General features: G+C 43.7%; 1 protein-coding gene across 1 annotated transcript in view; it reads left to right on the top strand.

Moving 5' to 3' along the window:
• Window positions 1-22648, top strand: part of LOC125456254 (protein transport protein Sec24D) — a 196665-nt gene that overhangs the window by 46026 nt on the left and 127991 nt on the right. The window contains exons 7-8 of the mRNA XM_048539223.2: window positions 6933-7044; window positions 10713-10840. Coding sequence (XP_048395180.1) covers window positions 6933-7044; window positions 10713-10840 — 240 coding nt within the window. The remainder of the gene's footprint in view (window positions 1-6932; window positions 7045-10712; window positions 10841-22648) is intronic.

Here is a 22648-nt window from a genome sequence, read left to right as displayed (position 1 = left end):
TGTAGGCCAGACTAGGTAAGGATGACAGTTTCCTGCCCTAAAGGGCATTAGTGAACCAGATAGCTTTTATCCCCTATGATCGACAATGGGTTCATGATCATGATTCCAGATTCATAATTCCAGATATTTTATTGAATTTAAATTCCACCCCCCACCATGGAGGGATTTGAACTTAGGTGTCCTGAATATTATTGGGTCTCTGGATTAATGGTCCAGCAATAATACCACGAGTCCATTGCCTCCTCCTCTTACTGCCAGTAAATGCAGCCATGGATTATGGACTTCTCTAACATATCCACTATTTGCACCACATGAGGGGTTTCCCTGTTCATGATATTATGCTTTAAAATTATGTTGTATCTGTTCATTATTTAATTAACTTTGCTGTTTCTATATTGTGGACATGGATGGTATAGAAACGTACTGCACTTCCAGAATTACTTAAGGACTATGTGCTATTTATGCCTTTGCTTATCAGAGACAATCTGATGAAGTCAAAATATTTTTAATATGTTTTTGCAATTTATAGGGGGTTGATGTGGCACAGCTAGTTTTTATAATCTCAGCAGGATGGCTCATGCCATCTGAAGTCTGAGGCTTCCTTCTTGGGTTCTGAATAGTGTTGTACTCCCTACTTTATCACTGACAGTATTTAATGTGGGGAAACTTTTGAGAATCATAGGATATTGGTCACAGGCGATTCCCCCACAATTCTCCAATCACTGTGCTCTTATGGTATTAACCACTTTAAAACTTGAAATGCTTTTCTGTTTATGAACTACAGCAGATTTTCACTTGCTGTGGAAATGAGGATAATGCCATTAGGTGGCAGCAGGATTACTTAGGTGAGCAGTTCACACCTGCAATGTTTTTGACAAGCCAAAGACTATTTACACCATTCTATCATCTGTGCACAACACCTTCTGCATTTCATATTTTCTTATTTTCTCTATACTGTTTATCTTATTTTCAGCATAGAACCCAGATTTTCCAATCAACATTATCCTAATGTAAAATTACCAAGTGCTAAAGTAGCAATGTTTGTCTTGTGTGAATTTGCATCAGTTCAATTTCTCGCAGACTTGGCTTCTTCTGTCTGTATTTCAGCAGCTTGTTTTAGTGTTATTGTGTAAAACAGCTGATAAAATTGGCAGCTTTCTTTATATCTCTACCTGGTTTTATTCTTTTTGGAGTCAAGATTAGCTCCCTTATTCCAAAATACTGTTCCCTGTACAAAATTCACTTTTTTTCTCTTTTGCTGAGTTTTTTTTATGAATGTTTCTTGGTTGAAGGCTGAGGGGTGACCTTATAGAGGTTTATAAAATCATGAGGGACATGGATAGGTCAAGGTCTGGGGTGTGGGAGTCCAAAACTAGAGGGCATAAGTTTCAGGTACAGGGGAAAGATATAAAAGGGACCGAAGGGGCAACTTTCTCAGGCTGGAGGTAGTGCGCATATGGATTGAGCTGCCAGAGGACGTGGTGGAGGCTGGTACAATTACAACATTTTAGAAGGCATCTGAACGGACATATGAATAGGAAGGGCTCAGAGGGATATGGGCCAAATGCTGGCAAATGGGATGAGATTAATTTAAGATTTCTGGTCGGCATGGACGAGTTGGACCGAAAAGTCTGTTTTTGTGCTGTGTATCTCTATGACTAGTCCAGAAGACACAGTACAAATGGATAGCCAAGGATTTAGATGTATGAACACCCATTCATCACAAAATGCTGTTATCTCAGATAATCATCAAAAGTAAGCGCAGAGACTGAATACATTTGGGTAGAATTTCTGAGAGGTTTTCCTGCTCTCATCCATATCTTCAACTGAAACACAGAAAAAAAAAACTGTAAACAGTTGCTTAGACTCATTCCTGGAGTTTGTTTTGATCATCTGTGAAACTTTAATGAAGACATTGGAGAGACTTCAGCAGAAATTCCAGACATGAATGTTCTACCAGTTGTAGCGGATGGTAGTGGATCACTTGAAAACTGTGTTTATCAACTGTGCTGTTCAAAAATCAACTCTCAAAGCAGTGAGTATTTGAAGCTATAAGCATTTGGCAGATGCAGGTTTGAACTTTTTCACTGTGGTTGTTACAAAAAAGTTATTGTTCAAGGTACTTTTAGTTAACAATGAACACTCAATGATGCACCCAGTGACTGTCAGAAAGCTGAAGCCTCCTAGTGCAGACACAAAATCATTCATGTTTTGCAAAATTCAGTCTAACTGTTTTATAGTTTTGAAACAAGCATAGAGTGTTGTAAAATGGTCGTAGTTTCTTTTCTGAAGTATAGCCAATTCCTCTTAGAATGCTTAACTGGTAAAACATTTCAGAATAGAGTTTCTGTATTCTGTCAAACAACACCTCAAAAATTTAGGCTGCTCGAACGCTTTTAACTATTTGTGCTCCGCTTGATTTTCGCAACATGGTAAGATTAATAACCTTTTCTTTGTTGGCCAAAGGTACTAATAAGGAATCATCACTTGATTATTAATGTTCACATATAAATAAACTATAGCAGACACTGTATTATGAGCTGTGCATGCTCAGTTACTTGATACCATACATCATGTGGTTGAAAGTTATTGCAATAATCCAACTTCTAATTTGTTACAGTTGTGAAAATGTTTCCAAAGGTTGGTGCGTTGGTTAAAGATATATGCCAGTTTTATCTTCTATCAATTCAGAAACATTGGGAATTGTCTATAATTTGCTAAAGGGACTGAGGGTAAATTCTTTGAGATTGTGCTCCCAGCCACAAGACAGGTCACCACAGATTGTTACCTGCCTACCCATAACCAAAAACCTGCCCAGTGAGGATCCCTGAGGGATGCAATATTGCAGAATCTGCCCTATTTATTGCAATTTAATTGATTTACACAGCTGTTTTTATATTTGGAATGAAGTATACAAAAGCATTACATTTTAAAATTAATGAATTTTCCTATACAGGATGACTCTTGAAAGATCAATATTACAATTGCACATTTTTTCTGTCAACTTTTAAATAATTCATTTTTTAATTCACAAAATACAGGTATGAATATTTAATAGGTTTATATTAAGTGAGCCAATACTTGTCTAAAATGGTGTTTATGTTTAGTATAAGTACGTAAGTATTTTGATGAAATTTGCTGATTGGGAGATATCTCCTATTACTGCCACAACTATGTTCGTGATTTTTTTTTTCTCCACGTTGCCCAGTGTCCACAAAACTGTAAGAGGCTATATTTTATGGTTAAGAAATCACTTTGGATCAGATGGCATAGAATCAGTATGGGTGGAAGTAAGCAATAACATGGAGAAAAAAACATTGCTGGGATTATATTCTAGGTCCACTAACAGTCATTAGTGTAGATCAGAGAATAAATCATAGGTAAAGAGGCAATCTTCTGAAAGACAGTGCATTAACCATGACTGAACTTGACCTTCATTTAGATTGGTAAAATCATGTCAGCAGAGGTTGCTTGCGGAAGAATTCATAAAGTGCATTTGGGATGTTTTGGATCAAAGCAGGAATTGGGCTGTTTTCAATATGCTAACATGTAAAGAGGCAGATTTAATAAATGATTGCAGAATAAAAGATCCCCTCGGGAAGAGTGACCTTAACATCATAGAATTTAGTATTCAGTTTAAGAGCGAGAAACTTGGGTCCAAAACAACAGTGCTAAACTTAAGTGAAGGTACTTACAAGACTGAGAGCACAATTGGCCGGATTGGACTAGGAAAGTAGTTTAGCCAAAAAGGTGGTTAAACAATGATAAAGCATATAAGAAAAAGTTCATGACTCATGTCAGGATGTATCCCTGTGAGGAAGAGGGCTTTGAGTTGGATAAACCAACAAATGATTAATGAAAGAGTTAAGGACACTAGCAGATTTAAAGAAATACATACAATGTGGCAAAGATTAGTGATAAATCAAAGAAATGAGAAAGTTTTAAAAGCCAACAAAGATTACCAAAAAGACGAGTGAGAAAATTAAACTTCGAGAGAAAATGAGGAAGTGGCATAAAAACAAACAGTATGAACTCATTTTAAATATATACAAAGGGAGAGAGGCACTGTTGGATATAGGCACTTTAGAGAGCAAATTTGGGCAAATAGGAATGGGAGCCAACTAATATCAGGAATTGAATAGATACTTTACACCCTGTCTTCGTGGTTGAGGATATTAATGGCATGACAATAAAACTAAATAATAAAGGAGCTAAAGCATGGAAAAGAAATAAACACAATAACTGTCACTAGAGAAAATATACGAGGATGCTAGTGGGCTTTTAGGCCTTTAAAGTTGTAGCAAAGGCTTTCAGCTGTTAATTCCACTGGCTTTGATGGGTTGTATCATAGAATTTTAAAGGAAAAAGCTGCAGAAATAATTGATGTACTGGTAGTACTCTTTCAAAAATCCATGTTAGGTATTGAATGTTAGGCTTCCTAATAAGACAAGAGCCCAAGATAGTATCTTAGCATAAATAGAAGATTTGGCTAACTCTTGGAAGACAGTGTTGGGAATAAGGGGGCATGTTCAGGTTGGCAACCTGTAACTTGTGCGATGTAAACAGGTATTAGTGCTGGGCACACATATATTCCAAATAACTTATTGATTTAGATGACAGAAGTGAATATACTATTGCCAAGTTTTGTGAATGAGAAAAATAAGTGGGAAGACATGTGGTGAGGATGGCACAAGCTTACAAAGAGGAAGATAGATGGTTTGAGTGAGTGGGCAAAACTTGGCCAGTGGAATATAATGTGGGAAAATATGAAATTATGTGCTTTAACCTAATGAATGGCGGAACTGAATATTATTTAAGTAGACAAAGACTTCCACATTGAGGGATTTGGGGGCCCTAGTGCATGAATTACAAAATGCTAGCATCCAAGCAGCAGATAATAGGGAAGGCAAATGGAATGCTGGATTTTATTTCAAAGGGAATAGGGTATAAAATAGGGAGGTCTTGCTGAAGCTTTACAAGGCACTGGTCAGCAAAGCTGGAATACTATGAACAGTTTTGCTCTGATTCTGTAATGAAAGATACACTGATTATAGCCAGTCCAGAGAAAATTCACTAGGTTGATCTTGGGTATGGAGGATTTTCATCTGGGGAATGGTTGAGTAGGTTGGACTTATACTCATTGAGTTTAGGAGAACGAGAAGAGATTTTATTGAAATGTACAAGATTCATAGGTGACTTAACAGGTTAAATGCAGAAAGGTCTTTCCCATCGTGAGAGAATCTAGGAATAGAGAGCCTAAACTCAAAGTAAGGACACACCCATTTAACACAGATGACTAAGAAATCTTTGTCACAATGAGTGGTAAATCTGTGAAATTCTTTACTACAGAAGCTGTTGAGGGTGGGTGTGTACATCCAAGGCTGAGTGGACAGATTTTTAATCATTAAGGAAATCAAGGGTTATGGGATAAGGCAGGAAAATGGTGTTGAAGATTATTGAATTCAGCACATATACATTGAAACATTGAAAGGCAGAACAGAATCAGTGGGCTCAATAATCTACTTCTGCACTTGATCTTGTGATCTTTTAGTTTGTGCATTTTTTTGGATGCATTTGGGTAGCTTGTAAAAAGGTTGGCAGAAACCCTACTGACAAATCTCTTTGGGGTTCCCTTTCAATCTGTGCCTGATCAGTGAAAGAGGGAGAGGATGGAATGGAAGAACTTGTTGTTAACAGCCCAAGATAATCAGGCTGCAATGCAATGAAATAGTGTTTGACTTATTCGTAACCTCTGCTGGCCCTAATTAAAAGCAGACTGAGTAACCAAATTGGTTTCAAAACCTAGGTTAAAAGTCCTGAAGGAGATTTTCCTCAGAGCTTCTCATATTCCATCATTTTAATTTCATAGGATAGATAGCAGAGGCCTCCATTTATGGGTGTAAATTAGGTTTCTACCACAGTTTCTTCAACATTACAGCAGCAGTATGGTAGAAGCTCAAAGGAACTTCATTCACACCATATCCTTCTGACACCCTGGTTTGTCTTTGTCAAATATTTTTTCATTGATTTCTCTTTGTCTTTGTACCCTGAATTTATTTCACAATCTTTTGATGTGCAGTTGTTTCAACAATTTGGCATTGTTTCTTTTCACATTCTCTATACCAAATCTCATTTTGTACATCACTTTCTTTATGTCTTCCTTTTGCCCTTTATCATCTGTTTGACATTTTACTGGACTCTGTCCCCTTTGACATAGTTCTCACTTCTTTTGTTGCTGTAATTATGCAGTTTTAATCTTTCTCTTTCTTTTCACCTCTTTGAATTATTTAATCCATTTTTTCTCTGCTGGACGATTTTACTATATGTCTCTACTTTTCCTCCCTCCTTCAGTTTGTCCTTAGCTCTCCCATATCTCTTTTTCTTACATTTTCCATTGTATGTCCCTCGCCCATTCAGTTGCTCTCAATTCTTTGTCTTGCCATGCTTTTTCTTACTTTACCTGTTCCATTGTCCGACCTCTCTTTGCATCCCAGCTGCCTTTCTTTGATGAACGATGTGTTCTGGGAAAGGTTCGCTGGATCCAAAACATTAACTCTGATTTTTCTCCATAGATGCTGCCAGATCTGCTGAACTCGTCTGGCAATTTCTGTGTCTCTTTCTTTGACCTTTGTGGAAGAACAGTGATGTCCGGATCAGGAATCAGAAGAGGGACATTTAAATTGATAGTTTGCATCATTGATAAGCTCATATTTGTTTTTATATGCATAAAATGCATTTGCCTTTCCCTTAACATAGGGCTATCTTTGGAGAAGTTAGTTGTAACTAAACTATCAGGTTTTAACTTTAAAAGAACAGTAAAAACATTAGCTTGCAATTTTATAAATACTGTACATAAATTAAAATTGTTTTATGCATAATGGAAGCATTAGACCTTAATTTGAAAAATACATAACTATGTACATTTCTTTTAGATCCAGGTTATAGAAGAAGATAAAGTTCGAAGATCAGGACAGCTCTTTGTATCAAATACCAAGGGCCAAATTCCTCCCCTTGTTACAACCAACTGTGTGGTACAGGATCAAGGTAACATGTTAGTTAATATTGTTAAATTGGTGATTTGAATTTTTGTAAATGATAAGAAATCATAACGGGGCATGAGCTATCGTACTATGGTACTACCTTTCTTAATTCTTGGTATACATTATAACTAGCCCATCACCATACGTTTGAGTGATTTCCTGCCATTTTGCAGCCAAGTAAAGTCTGATAAGAGCATATTTGACCTTATTTTACATTAAGTGAATGTGTTATGATATAATGCAGTGCAGGTAGTTTGGGTTGTAATCTTCTATTTTCTGAATTCTGAAGAAACTCAAGCATTTTTTGTAAATTTGAGCCCTTGGCTGTTTAAAACTCTCTCTTAAACAGCAACTGCATTTCATACAAACATTCAGTTAGCTAAGAAGTATTGGATCTCATTCTGTATGTGGCTGAAAACCCATTAAATCCAAGTATGCTGGAAAAGGACTGAGGCATACATGAGAGGGGAGGGGCATACGTGACTTGTGGTGGCATCCCACTGGAGGTGACAGAAATGGAGACCAGTAATCTTTTGGAGGAGGATGTTGGTGGAGTGGTAAGTGAGGACCTGGGAACCCATTCACTGTTGTGAGAAGGAAGATACGGGGCGAGGGCTGCAGTGCAAGAGATGGGTCGGACGTTGCTGAGGGCCCTGACAAACACAGTGATTGGAAATCCTTGGTTGAGAAGAAGGTGTACATTTTGGTGGCCCTCTTCTAGAAGCTTGAATAGCCAGACAGATGTCTTGGAGACGGAGAAAATGGGAGAATGGAATAGAATCTTTACAGGATGCAGGATGTGACATGTATAGTCAAGGTAACTGTGGGAATTGGTGGATCCATGGACTTATCACATGGACTGTTTCTCCATGACACTTTGGTCTCCCATCTCCTCCACTCCCAACACTTCCCCACCACCTCACAGCACCTTCGCCTGGAATCGCAGAAGGTGTAAGACCTTCCCGTTCACTTCCTTCCTCCTCAACATCCAAGGCCCCAGACACATTTTCTAGGTGAAGAACTGATTTACCTACACTTTACTCAGTCAAATGTATTGTATTTGCTGCTGACAACAGGTTCTGTTCTACACTGGGGATTCGAAGCACAGACAGGGTTTGCATTGTAGAATGCCTGTTCTCTATCCACATAAATGATCCTGAGCTTCCAGTTGCCTGCCACTTCAGCACAGCGCTGTGTTCCCTGGTTAACATCTCTGTCTCAGGCTTGCTGCAGTGTTACAGTGAAGCTCAGAGGAAGCTGGAAGAACAGCATCTCATTTTCCAATTGGGGACCCTGCTGCCTTCAGGACTCAATATCGAGTTCAATCATTTTAGGGTCTGAGCACCCATGTTCCAGGCCTTGTCATCACTTGGGCTACTACCATAACCAACTTATTGGCAGCCACTAATGGTCCCCATTGGCAGCTATTAATTCTCCCAGACTGACCTTCATCCATTCATTTGTCTACCCAACTGTTTTTCTAACTTTAGGCTGCATTTCATTCCTACACTCACCCCATCTTCAGCATATATACCAACCTTTTTCTGGCTACAATCAGTGCTGAAGAAGGGTCACTGGCCCTGAAATGTTAACACTGCTTTCTCTTCACAAATGTTGCCAAACCTGCTGAATTTTTTTTCCAGTAATTCCTGTTTTTGTTTCTGATTTCCAGCATCCACAGTTCTTTGGAGCTTTGTTTACTTACGCTGAGGGCTTTTTCAGATGCCACAAGTGACATCAGCAACATCTCACAATTTTCCAATGTATCAAGGAGATTAAGAGCCTTTAAACCAGAAGTGTGTATATCCACTTCCTTATGGATAGTGTAAAGCAGGACATGAGAGCTGTAAACTTGACGCATTGCATAATTTATGAAAATGCCAAGTGCCACAGACTGCGCACACATTGTCTTACATGCTTCCTATCACCGTCTCTATCAATCAATGGTGTTCCACTCCGTTAGCCTGCAGCTGGTTTGCGGCTTCTGGCAACGAGACATTTGGTATACTTGCCTTTATTGGCCAGTGTATTGAGTATGGCAGTTAGGACGTTATGTTGCGGCTGTACAGGACATTGGTTTGGTCACTTTCGGAGTATTGTGTTCAATTCTGGTCTCCCTGCTATAGGAAAGATGTTGTGAAACCAGAAAGGGTTCAGAAAAGATTTACAAAGATGTTGCCAGGGTTGGAGGGTTTGAGCTATAGGGGAAGGCTGAGTAGGTTGGGGCTATTTTCCCTGGAGGGTTAGAGGCTGAGGGGTGACCTTATAGAGATTGATAAAATATGAAGGGCGTGGGCAACTTCTTTTCCCAGGGGTGGGGAGTCCAAAACTAGAGAGGATAGCTTTAAGGCGGGAGTGGAAAGATTTAAAAGGGACCCGAGGGGCAACTTTTTTCACGCAGAGGGTGGTGCGTGTATGGAACAAGCTGCCAAAAGAAGTAGGGGAGTTTGGTATGGAACATTTGGGTGGGTATATAAATAGGAAGGGTTTAGAGGGATATGGGCCAAGTGCTGGCAAATGGGACTAGATTTATATACAGTATATGGATGGCATGGATGAGCTGGACCAAAGGGTCTGTTTCCATGCTGTATGTATCTGAATCTGAGATCACACTGGTCAGTGGCTGCTGGGGCATTTTGTTTATTTTGTCCCACACCAATCCCTGTGCTGCTTTAAATCCAGCCAGTTACAGGCTAACTATTATCCTTCCAAATGTGTTTTCCTGCTGTCTGCAAGCAAGACATACTTCCTTTTTGAGAAATGCTGACTGCCCTAATGTGGTATCATAAGCACTCACTGTCTGTAATCACCCAGAGATAAGAACTGCTGATGTCTGTAACCACCACCTTTACAGATGTGCTGCCAATATGTGACATTGGCTGTGATATATATATATATCTGAGTAAAGTGATCCAGCAGCATAAATACTGTGTCCTGTCTGATAAAATTGAGATGGACACACACGGTAGGCATTCCATTCTGGGTGCAGAAAGTCCAAGAATTTAAATATTCAAATCAGTATTAAGTTCCATTTGGTGTTGTGCTAAATCGTCACTATTTGTTCCCTAACATCATATCATTATTAAAGTAACAAGCGACAATATCAGCCAGTAGCATAACAGTTTTGTTTTTCTCTAACCTGGTAAAGCTCAATCAAGTGACCCCTACAGTTGTGATCAGCCAGGGATGCCCACTCCAACATAGTGTGCGCCTTTCTACTATGCTCCTAACTGCCATTGCATGAGCCAATCAGAACAAGGAAGTGCTGTCAACTCTTGTCACTTCAATTATGTGTTTGTTGTCACACCTCTCTCAGATGTTAAGGTAGAGTAGTGTTTTTGATGACAGTCAACTCAGCTGAAATGACTCGCCACCATGATTTACTGAAATGGACAGAAATAATAAGATTACTCATCTTCCTCCTCTACAAACCTTTGGAGGAAAGGTCACCCCCTTGTCCCTTCATGGAATTTGAAATAGGATGTCATCTGACCATCTACAGGGTTGTATAATATCCTACACTTTCCTATAAAATATATCAGCAATTGGAAACTTTATTTTTCTTTTAAGTTTTACGAATAGTCTATCGCAGTGAAGAAACTGTTAGCACATTAAACCTCTGCCGAGAAATGTAACAAATATTCATATTTTTGTTTCATTTATATTTTAAAGGAAATGCAAGCCCTCGTTTTATACGCTGCACAACTTACTGCTTCCCTAGTACAGCAGACATAGCCAAACAGTCTCAGATTCCATTGGCAGCTGTTATCAAACCATTTGCATTATTACCACCAAATGAGGTAAGATAACAACTGGATGAATGTCATGTTAATGCACAGTATCAAAGAGAACAGATCAGACTGCTTTAGTGTAATCATTCTGAGATAGATTTCTCCAGTAAATTTTTCTAGCTATTAAAATCAAAGTTCATCATAGTTGGTTAGCTCTGACATGTAAAGCAACAGTTTGACAACTATCAATGTTAGTAGAATAGCCAGATAAATGTCACCAAACGAATCATGAAAATCTAAGGAGCTGATTGGTACTTGCTTCACAAGAAAACTGTAAACTAAAATTTTAAAAAAGTCGTCAAATGAATCCCAGATAAAGAAATTTCGATAAAAGATTTCACTTCTTGTAGCGGAGATTGTAGGAACTGCCGATGCTGGAAAATCTGACATAACAAGGTGTTGAGCTGGATGAACACAGCAGGCCAAGCGGCATCAGATGAGCAGGAAAGCTGACGTTTCAGGTCTGGACCCTTCTTCAGAAATGGGGGAGGGGAATTGGATTCTGAAATAAATAGGGAGAGAGGGGGAGGCGGATGGAAGATGGATAAAGGAGCAGATAGGTGGAGAGGAGATGGACAGATCAAGGAAGCAGGGTTGGAGCCTGTAAAGGTGAGTGTAGGTGGCGAGTTAGGATGGGAGTTGGTCAGTCAAGGGAAAATGGACAGATCAAGGAGGCGGAGATGAGGTTGGTAGGTAAGAGGTGGGAGGGGTGGGTTGTCGGTGAGGTGAGAGGAGTGGATAGGTGAGAGAAAAGACGGACAGGTCCAGGAGGCGGGGACGAGCTGGGCTGGTTTTGGGATGAAGTCGGGCACCCTGACCTCGTCCCAAAACCAGCCCAGCTCGTTCCTGCCTCCTTGACCTGTCCATCTAGACCTTGTTATCTCACTTCTTGTAACTTTGACTTTAACATGAACCAGCATGAACATACATTAAATATAATTAACAAGGCAAATGACACTTCAATAATAAGATAAATTGCAGTTCAACTAGTAAAAACAACATAATAATGTCTTACTCAACCACAGGCAATCACATCACTCCCCAGAAACATGTCGCATTACTTGCAGTTCCAAAGGACTTTAACTTGGCCTTTGTACAAAGGATCTCTCATCTAACCACTGTACCAATTTTTCCCTCGAATCACATTCACCCATGTGGCACATTGCTATAGAACCTCTTACAAGTTCACAACACTAGGCACAGGTTCCCCAGAGACTCCTTTATCTGATCCCTTAATAAACTGTTTTAAGTGGTCAGCTCAGCTCTGATAAAATTAAGCAGTAAATTGTTCAATTCCGAATCTCTACCCTAACCCTGTCCTCCGCATCCTGTCCTGTGCAACTGTGTGGCATACATACAGCTCTTCATAGATGTGCTTTCTTTCTTCCCTCCATTGTGCCTGGCCGTGTAGCATTCAAATGTTAATTTCCTTGCTGTGGACACTGTACCTCAGCCAGGTCGCATGAACATCCCTTTCAAATATTCTTAAAACCACTTACAGATTCCGTGGACATTTACCATTTTAAATAAATTAATCAATTGAAAAGTTATGAATCTTCCTTACTGGACTGATTCTGGATCAAGGATTAGCACTGTTTTGTAACAGTAATTACAGCTTGAGAGATAATGGGAACTGCAGATGCTGGAGAATTCCAAGATAATAAAATGTGAGGCTGGATGAACACAGCAGGCCAAGCAGCATCTCAGGAGCACAAAAGCTGACGTTTCGGGCCTAGACCCTTCATCAGAGAGGGGGATGGGGAGAGGGAACTGGAATAAATAGGGAGAGAGGGGGAGGCGGACCGAAGATGGAGAGTAAAGAAGATAGGTGGAGAGAGTATAGGTGGGGAGGTAGGGAGGGGATAGGTCAGTCCAGGGAAGACGGACAGGTCAAGGAGGTGGGATGAGGTTAGTAGGTAGCTGGGGGTGCGGCTTGGGGTGGGAGGAAGGGATGGGTGAGAGGAAGAATCGGTTAGGGAGGCAGAGACAGGTTGGACTGGTTTTGGGATGCAGTGGGTCGGGGGGAAGAGCTGGGCTGGTTGTGTGGTGCAGTGGGGGTAGGGGACGAACTAGGCTGGTTTAGGGATGCAGTAGGGGAAGGGGAGATTTTGAAACTGGTGAAGTCCACATTGATACCATATGGCTGCAGGGTTCCCAGGCGGAATATGAGTTGCTGTTCCTGCAACCTTCGGGTGGCATCATTGTGGCAGTGCAAGAGGCCCATGATGGACATGTCATCTAGAGAATGGGAGGGGGAGTGGAAATGGTTTGCGACTGGGAGGTGCAGTTGTTTGTTGCGAACTGAGCGGAGGTGTTCTGCAAAGCGGTCCCCAAGCCTCCGCTTGGTTTCCCCAATGTAGAGGAAGCCGCACCGGGTACAGTGGATGCAGTATACCACATTGGCTGATGTGCAGGTGAACCTCTGCTTATTGTGGAATGTCATCTTGGGGTCTGGGATAGGCGTGAGGGAGGAGGTGTGGGGACAAGTGTAGCATTTCCTGCGGTTGCAGGGGAAGGTGCCGGGTGTGGTGGGGTTGGAGGGCAGTGTGGAGCGAACAAGGGAGTCACGGAGAGAGTGGTCTCTCCGGAAAGCAGACAGGGGTGGGGATGGAAAAATGTCTTGGGTGGTGGGGTCGGATTGTAAATGACGGAAGTGTCGGAGGATGATGCGTTGTATCCGGAGGTTGGTAGGGTGGTGTGTGAGAACGAGGGGGATCCTCTTGGGGCGGTTGTGGCGGGGGCGGGGTGTGAGGGATGTGTTGCGGGAAATACGGGAGATGCGGTCAAGAGCGTTCTTGATCACTGTGGGGGGAAAGTTGCGGTCCTTAAAGAACTTGGACATCTGGGATGTGCGGGAGTGGAATGTCTTATCGTGGGAGCAGATGCGGCGGAGGCGGAGGAGTTGGGAATAGGGGATGGAATTTTTGCAGGAGGGTGGGTGGGAGGAGGTGTATTCTAGGTAGCTGTGGGAGTCGGTGGGCTTGAAATGGACATCAGTTACAAGCTGGTTGCCTGAGTTGGAGACTGAGAGGTCCAGGAAGGTGAGAGATGTGCTGGAGATGGCCCAGTTGAACTGAAGTTTGGGGTGGAAGGTGTTGGTGAAGTGGATGAACTGTTCGAGCTCCTCTGGGGAGCAAGAGTCGGCGCCGATACAGTCATCAATGCACCGGATGAAGAGGTGGGGTTTGGGGCCTGTGTAGTTGCGGAAGAGGGACTGTTCCACGTAACCTACAAAGAGGCAGGCATAGCTGGGGCCCATGCGGGTGCCCATGGCCACCCCCTTAGTCTGTAGGAAGTGGGAGGAGTCAAAAGAGAAGTTGTTGAGTGTAAGGACGAGTTCAGCTAGGCGGATGAGAGTGTCGGTGGAGGGGGACTGGTCGGGCTTGCGGGACAGGAAGAAGCGGAGGGCCTTGAGGCCATCTCCATGCGGAATGCAGGTGTACAGGGACTGGACGTCCATGGTGAAAATGAGGTGTTGGGGGCCAGGGAATTGGAAGTCCTGGAGGAGGTGGAGGGCGTGGGTGGTGTCACGGACGTAGGTGGGGAGTTCCTGGACCAAAGGGGAGAAAATGGAGTCCAGATAGGTGGAGATGAGTTCGGTGGGGCAGGAGCAGGCTGAGACGATGGGTCGACCAGGGCAGGCAGGTTTGTGGATTTTGGGAAGGAGATAGAAACGGGCCGTGCGGGGTTGGGGAACAATGAGGTTGGAGGCTGTGGGTGGGAGGTCCCCTGAGGTGATGAGGTCGTGAATGGTGTTGGAGATGATGGCTTGAAGCAGGTTTTGAAGGATTGATAATCCACGTGGTTGTTAATTAGCAGTTTACCTATTCACATTAAAAAATTTTTACATACTATTTAATTTACCTTTTAATATTATTTACAGTTAACTCCTAAAAGTGGAAAATAGTGGAAAAGTATATTATCCTATTACCAAACCGGTGTCTCAAATTGTCCTCACCCAATTTGAAATAATAACTTTGACACAGTTTCTTAATCTACCACTGTATTCTGTATGTCGTGGGCTGGGTGGCAAGTTGAGCGCTGGCGTAAGATTTGGTTTTTAAAAAGTGTGCTTGAAACCTGTATGTTAAGCTGTACAAAATAGAACACATCTGGATATACTTAAAAAACTAAACAAAAAAGTGTAATCCAAGATCGTATCTGCCTTTCTTCTTTCCAGAAATACATATGTTACGGGTGAAGTTTAACACCCTGAAATGGGTGAGTTGGGATTGAGGTCAGATGGTAAACAGTGTGAAATCTGAGCTCTCCAACTCTCCCACTTACAACTTGAATGAAGATGCCACAAGGTGTGGCCTCTGAGTAAATATGTTTTGCTGGTTTTACTGTGGCTTATCGAAATTTCCAAATTTTGGAAAACTGGCGGCTTCAGGGGTTCAGGGAGGATGTCGTAGCAGCAAACATGGAGACACTTGCACCAAGCAGCCCTTGTAATTCAGTGGTAATGTCCCTACCTCTCAGCCAGAAGGCTTGCGTTCATGCTGTAGAGGTGTGTATCTCAGAACAGGCTGATTCACAAAGATCTCACCAAGCCCTCCAAACTCATTGCCCATCAGACATTTTTCTGTACCACCTCCAAAGTCTGCAGGGTTATGATCCACCAATGTCTCTTGCACCAAAAATCCAGAATCACTCTTATTCGTTTCTGAAGACTCGTTCAGAACCGTTCCCATTGAGCTGTAGGCCAGTGATTTTCCTGGGTTCCATGTAGTAAATGAGCTCGAGCAGCAGGCCTGTGATGGAAATTGTGGGTTGAGTCCAGCATGAGCAGGTTAGAATGTGAGGCTGGATGAACACAGCAGGCCCAGCAGCATCTCAGGAGCACAAAAGCTGACGTTTCTGGTCTAGACCCTTCATCAGAGAGGCGGATGGGGTGAAGGTTCTGGAATAAATAGGGAGAGAGGGGGAGGCGGACTGACGATGGAGAGAAAAGAAGATAGGTGGAGAGGGGAGTATAGGTGGGGAGGTAGGGAGGGGATAGGTCAGCCCAAGGAAGATGGACAGGTCAAGGAGGTGGGATGAGGTTAGTAGGTAGGAGATGGAGGTGTGGCTTGGGGTGGGAGGAAGGGATGGGTGAGAGGAAGAACAGGTTAGGGAGGCAGAGATAGGTTGGACTGGTTTTGTGATGCAGTGGGTGGAGGGGAAGAGCTGGGCTGGTTGTGTGGTGTAGTGGGGAGAGGGGGCGAACTGGGCTTGTTTTGGGATGCGGTGGGGGAAGGGGAGATTTTGAAGCTGGTGAAGTCCACATTGATGCCATTGGGCTGCAGGGTTCGCAAGCGGAATATGAGTTGCTGTTCCTGCAACCTTCGGGTGGCATCATTGTGGAACTGCAGGAGGCCCATGATGGACATGTCATCTAAAGAATGGGAGGGGGAGTGGAAATGGTTTGCGACTGGGAGGTGCAGTTGCTTATTGCGAACTGAGCGGAGGTGTTCTGCAAAGTGGTCCCCGAGCCTCCGCCTGGTTTCCCCAATGTAGAGGAAGCCACACCAGTTACAATGGATGCTGTATACCACATTGGCTGATGTGCAGGTGAACCTCTGCTTAATATGGAAAGTGATCTTGGGGCCTGGGATAGGGGTGAGGGAGGAGGTGTGGGGGCAAGTGTAGCATTTCCTGCGGTTGCAGGGGAAGGTGCCGGGTGTGGTGGGGTTGGAGGGCAGTGTGGAGCGAACAAGGGAGTCACTGAGAGAGTGGTCTCTCCGGAAAGCAGACAAGGGTGGGGATGGAAAAATGTACAACACAACCAGCCCAGCTCTTCCCCTCCACCCACTGCATCCCAAAACCAGTCCAACCTGTCTCTGCCTCCCTAACCTGTTCTTCCTCTCACCCATCCCTTCCTCCCACCCCAAGCCACACCTCTATCTCCTACCTACTAACCTCATCCCATCTCCTTGACCTGTCCGTCTTCCCTGGACTGACCTATCCCCTCCCTACCTCCCCACCTGTACTCTCCTCTCCACCTATCTTCTTTTCTCTCCATCTTCGGTGTGCCTCCCCCTCTCTCCCTATTTATTCCAGAACCCTCACCCGATCCCCCTCTCTGATGAAGGGTCTAGGCCCGAAACGTCAGCTTTTGTGCTCCTGAGATGCTGCTGGGCCTGCTGTGTTCATCCAGCCTCACATTTTATTATCTTGGATTCTCCAGCATCTGCAGTTCCCATTATCACTGAGCAGGTTAGAAACCTGGTCAGTTCTTAAGGCAAAAATTCTGAGCCCTGTGCTTCTGAAGCAATCTGAATCTTGTCAATATAGAACTGAATTTTGTGACTGTTTTGCCGACTCACCCACTTGTCATACACTTGCATCTCACTCCCTGGCCCTCTAAACCTTTTCACCCTCTAAACACTCTCACCTTCACTCTCATTTGTTACCATCCCTTGTCTCATTCGCCCTCGGCCCCTCATTTTCATTCTAAGCTAATCTCCTCTCTACCTTATTGCCCCCTCACCCACTGTCCACTTTATGAACCTAACTTAAATGCCAAATTATAAAGGCTGGAAGCCATTGAACGGCCCATAACAGTCCAAGATTAAACACACCCTTTAATGCAGCTGTGTAAAGACAGTTAAGGGCTTATAAATGATTAAATGGTTGAATTATAGCCAAAGAGCCCACAAGACTACCCAATAAAATAAACAGACTTTAGAACTGGTATCTCAACAGAAGTTTAGATTCAATACGTAAAAAGAAACTTGAATATTATTCATGGTTAGAATGTATGCTCAGTTTCAATAGTATGAAATGCACTTTACCTTTTATCCATTAGACAAACTTGTTTTATCTCATCTCAAGAGTTCTCTAACAAAATTTTACAATATTTATCTTTTACATGACAGTTTACCAGTTGGCAAGATAAATAATCCGACAAACCTGCTGTTTTCTGGGTCGTTGTATCTTTTAAATACAACACTTTCATAATTTACCTTGATAAACAGATGCAGCTCATGCTGCAGCATTTAATGAACAGCTATAATTAGCTTTAAAATTATTATGGAAAAGGATAGGCCTTGTTAAAATTGTTCATTATAATAAGGCACATTGTGATGATATGAGATGGAAGTTTTCAAGATTTGATTGCAGTAGCCTGTTCACAGATAAAAGGTTGACTAGCAAGTGGGAGACTATCAAAAGTGAAATAACGAGAGTTCAGAGGTGTTATGTTCCAGTTAGAGCGAAGGATAAGGCTGATAAGAGTCAGGATCAAGGGATGAATTAAGATATTGAGGCTCTGATCAAGAATAAGAAGGACTCATAAATTAGATATAGACAACTGGGATCAAGTGAATCTCTCCAAGAATACAATGAGTGTAGGGTCATTCTTAAGAGGGAAATCAGGAGGGCACAAAAGGGATATGAAATGGCCTTGGCAAATGAGATTAAGGATAATCCCAAGAGATTGTACAAGTGCATTAAGAGCAAAAGTGCAACTAGGGACAGAATAGGCAGATGCACGTACAGTTACAGCATTTAAAATTACTTGAATAGGAAAGGTTTAGAGCGATGTCAGTCAAACTCAGAGATAATGGAAACTGCAGATGCTGGAGAATCCAAGATAATAAAGTGTGAAGCTGGATGAACACAGCAGGCCAAGCAGCATCTCAGGAGCACAAAAGCTGACGTTTTGGGCATAGACCCTTCATCAGAGAGGGGGATGGGGTGAGGGTTCTGCAATAAATAGGGAGAGAGGGGGAGGCGGACAGAAGATGGAGAGTAAAGAAGATAGGTGGAGAGGAGAGTATAGGTGGGGAGGTAGGGAGAGGATAGGTCAGTCCAGGGAAGACGGACAGGTCAAGGAGGTGGGATGAGGTTAGTAGGTAGGAAATGGAGGTGCGGCTTGGGGTGGGAGGAAGAGATGGGCGAGAGGAAGAACAGGTTAGGGAGGCAGAAACAGGCTGGGCTGGTTTTGGGATGCAGGGGGGGAGGGGAGATTTTGAAGCTGGTGAAGTCCACATTGATGCCATTGGGCTGCAGGGTTCCTAAGCGGAATATGAGTTGCTGTTCCTGCAACCTTCGGGTGGCATCCTTGTGGCACTGCAGGAGGCCCATGATGGACATGTCATCTAAGGAATGGGAGGGGGAGTGGAAATGGTTTGCGACTGGGAGGTGCAGTTGTTTATGGCGAACCGAGTGGAGGTGTTCTGCAAAGCGGTCCCCAAGCCTCCGCTTGGTTTCCCCAATGTAGAGGAAGCCACACCAGGTACAATGGATGCAGTATACCACATTGGCAGATGTGCAGGTGAACCTCTGCTTAATATGGAAAGTGATCTTGGGGCCTGGGATAGGGGTGAGGGAGGAGGAGTGGGGGCAAGTGTAGCATTTCCTGCGGTTGCAGGGGAACGTGCCGGGTGTGGTGGGGTTGGAGGGCAGTGTGAAGCGAGCAAGGGAGTCACGGAGAGAGTGGTCTCTCCGGAAAGCAGACAAGGGTGGGGATGGAAAAATGTCTTGGGTGGTGGGGTCAGATTGTAGATGGCGGAAGTGTCGGAGGATGATGCGTTGTATCCGGAGGTTGGTGGGGTGGTGTGTGAGAACGAGGGGGTTCCTCTTTGGGCGGTTGTGGCGGGGGTGGGGTGTGAGGGATGTGTTGCGGGAAATGTGGGAGACACGGTCAAGGGCGTTCTCAACCACTGTGGGGGGAATGTTGTGGTCCTTGAAGAACTTGGACATTTGGGATGTGCGGGAGTGGAATGCCTCATCGTGGGAGCGGAGGCGGAGGAATTGGGAATATGGGATGGAATTTTTGCGGGAGGGTGGGTGGGAGGAGGTGTATTCTAGGTAGCTGTGGGAGTCAGTGGGCTTGAAATGGACATCAGTTACAAGCTGGTTGCCTGAGATGGAGACTGAGCGGTCCAGGAAGGTGAGGGATGTGTTGGAGATGGTCCAGGTGAACTTGAGGTTGGGGTGGAAGGTGTTTGTGAAGTGGATGAACTGTTCGAGCTCCACTGGGGAGCCACGACACCCGGCACCTTCCCCTGCATCCGCAGGAAGTGCTACACTTGCCGCCACACCTCCTCCCTCACCCCTATCCCAGGCCCCAAGATCACTTTCCATATTAAGCAGAGGTTCACCTGCACATCTGCCAATGTGGTATACTGTATTCATTGTACCCGGTGTGGCTTCCTCTACATTGGGGAAACCAAGCGGAGGCTTGTGGACCGCTTTGCAGAACACCTCCGCTCGGTTCGCAATAAACTACTGCACCTCCCAGTCGCAAACCATTTCCACTCCCCCTCCCATTCTTTAGATGACATGTCCATCATGGGCCTCCTGCAGTGCCACAATGATGCCACCCGAAGGTTGCAGGAACAGCAACTCATATTCCGCTTAGGAACCCTGCAGCCCAATGGTATCAATGTGGACTTGACCAGCTTCAAAATCTCCCCTTCCCCCACCGCATCCCAAAACCAGTCCAGCTCATCCCCTCCCCCCACTGCATCGCACAACCAGCCCAGCCTGTCTCTGCTTCCCTAACCTATTCTTCCTCTCGCCCATCCCTTCCTCCCACCCCAAGCCGCACCTCCATTTCCTACCTACTAACCTCGTCCCACCTCCTTGACCTGTCCGTCTTCCCTGGACTGACCTATCCCCTCCCTACCTCCCCACCTATACTCTCCTCTCCACCTATCTCTTTTCTCTCTATCTTCGGTCCGCCTCCCCCTCTCTCCCTATTTATTCCAGAACCCTCACCCCATCCCCCTCTCTGATGAAGTGTCTCGGCCCGAAACGTCAGCTTTTATGCTCCCGAGATGATGCTTGGCCTGCTGTGTTCATCCAGCTTCACACTTTTTATTATCTCAGTCAAACTCAGGCAAGGTTTAGTTAGGGAAATTAGCTCGACAGGGATAATTTGCACCAAAGATTCTGTTTTTGAGCTGCATGGCTCTGGGCGAAAACTATTTAGAACTCTACCCACTTCCAATCCATGGTTCACACATCCACACCGCTTTTGTAAAACCCAACAACCCAATCGGGACCATGAAAATTCAGTGCCATTAACCAGGTCACTCCTTGGTGTTTACTCTTCTAGAAAAAGAACTCTAGCTTGTTAAATATTTCCTGATTTATTATAACCTCATAGTTTTAGTATCTTCCTTGTAACTGCTTTTTGCTGCTCCTCCTGTGTCTTTGCACCATTTTCGTTTGTTATTCAGTTAGAACTATATATAATACTCTCAGTAAGTTTGAACCAAGAATGCATACAAATTCAACATAATTTCCAAGGTTTTCAATTCTAACCTTCTAGAAATGAGACCCGAGTGTTTAATTTTGCTTTCTCAATGGCCATAAGAACCTGTATCATTATGTTTAGTAATTTCTTGATCCATATTCCGAGATCTTAAAGCTTCTCCGTAATGTTTAGATAACGAGCTGAATTTTAGCCTGTTTCAAGGTGTGTATTTGGGTGCAAGTGAGGGGAGCTTAAAATTGATTGAATTGACAGCGTGTTGTGATGCTAACTTCAGCCTGTTAACCTCTGTACTTGACTCCCTTGCATGAAGTAACACGTGCGTATCCAACTTAGGAAAGAGATTCTCAATTCATGTTAATCACTGAATTGATAATAACCTTCCACTTTCAGAGATAATAAGTTGTGCCTTGATGGGCAAAGCTGTGTTAGGAATTGCCTGGTCTGGCTCAGGAGCTCCCCTCTGGCAGACTCTGGTGTGTTTACTCACAAGGAACACATCTCACTGGCCTGTGTTTTCTCTGGGCTCTCTTCTTGGTCAGCTTTAGTCACTGAACAATACTGAAACAGACGTTTTTGATTTTATCGTTGGGTCTGTGGGTTTTTTGGCCTGTCTGAAGCTGGCAATGAGACTAAGGACAGCGCACCACAGAATTTGAGGGGGCTGTAGCTGTCTCTGGGAAACATGCCAAAATGTACTTAGTACTCACAGCTGCTTTCCGAGCTTCATTTGGGAAAAAGTTTGTTTGTTGTAGTTTTGCTAAGACGTTGCATTATATGCCTTGGAGGTTTGCTGTGTCCCATCAGGTTCTGTGTGAATAATGCTGCCTTAGATTGTACTTTAAATACAGATCAGGATGACCAGTACCAGGGCTGTAGGTCACAGACTGTAACTGCGCTGGAAAGGGCAGACTAAAAGAGGGGAAAACCTGGCTGGCAGCAGCACCCATTGTACAGGGTCTATAGGCATAGGCTCACTCTGCTTGAAATGTCCTAACCACAGTGTAGAGTAAAGAGTTAACTATCTCTTAATTCTAGAAATAGCTGTTGAGCATGTGCAAAAGGAGCTTTTTCATAGTGATTGTAGTACTGCAGCCTGAGTCTGTAGGGTTCAAGGAAATGTCCCCTCTCATAATCCCTTGAATGTAACTATATTTAGCCTGTAGTATTCACTTGGAAGAGCATAGGCCTGTGCTTACTACAGACATATCTCAGGAAGTTCACGTTCTCACACAGGAGGTTTGAATCATTTGGGGCAGCACAGTGGCTCAGTGGTTAGCACCGCTGCATCACATTGCGAGGGATGTGGGTTTAATTCTACTCTTGGGCAGCTGTCTTTGTGGAATCATAGAATCCCTACAGTGTGGAAACAGTCCCTTCAGCCTGATAAGGCCACACCAATCCTCAGAGCATCCTGCCCAGATCCATCCCCCATAACATACCTAATTTATGCATCCCTGAACTTACGGGCAATTTACCATGGCCAATCCACCTAACCAGCACATTTTTGATCTGTGGGAGGAAACCAAAGCACCCAGAGGAAACCCACGCAGACAGGGGGAGAATATGCAAACTCCATACAGATGGTTGCCCAAGGGTGGCATTGAATC

The sequence above is a fragment of the Stegostoma tigrinum genome, chromosome 1, assembly GCF_030684315.1.
Source record: "Stegostoma tigrinum isolate sSteTig4 chromosome 1, sSteTig4.hap1, whole genome shotgun sequence".
NCBI classification, from domain to species: Eukaryota; Metazoa; Chordata; class Chondrichthyes; order Orectolobiformes; family Stegostomatidae; genus Stegostoma; species Stegostoma tigrinum.
The sequence above is the reverse complement of the archived record's forward strand: the minus strand, read 5'-3'. Positions and strand labels throughout refer to the sequence as shown.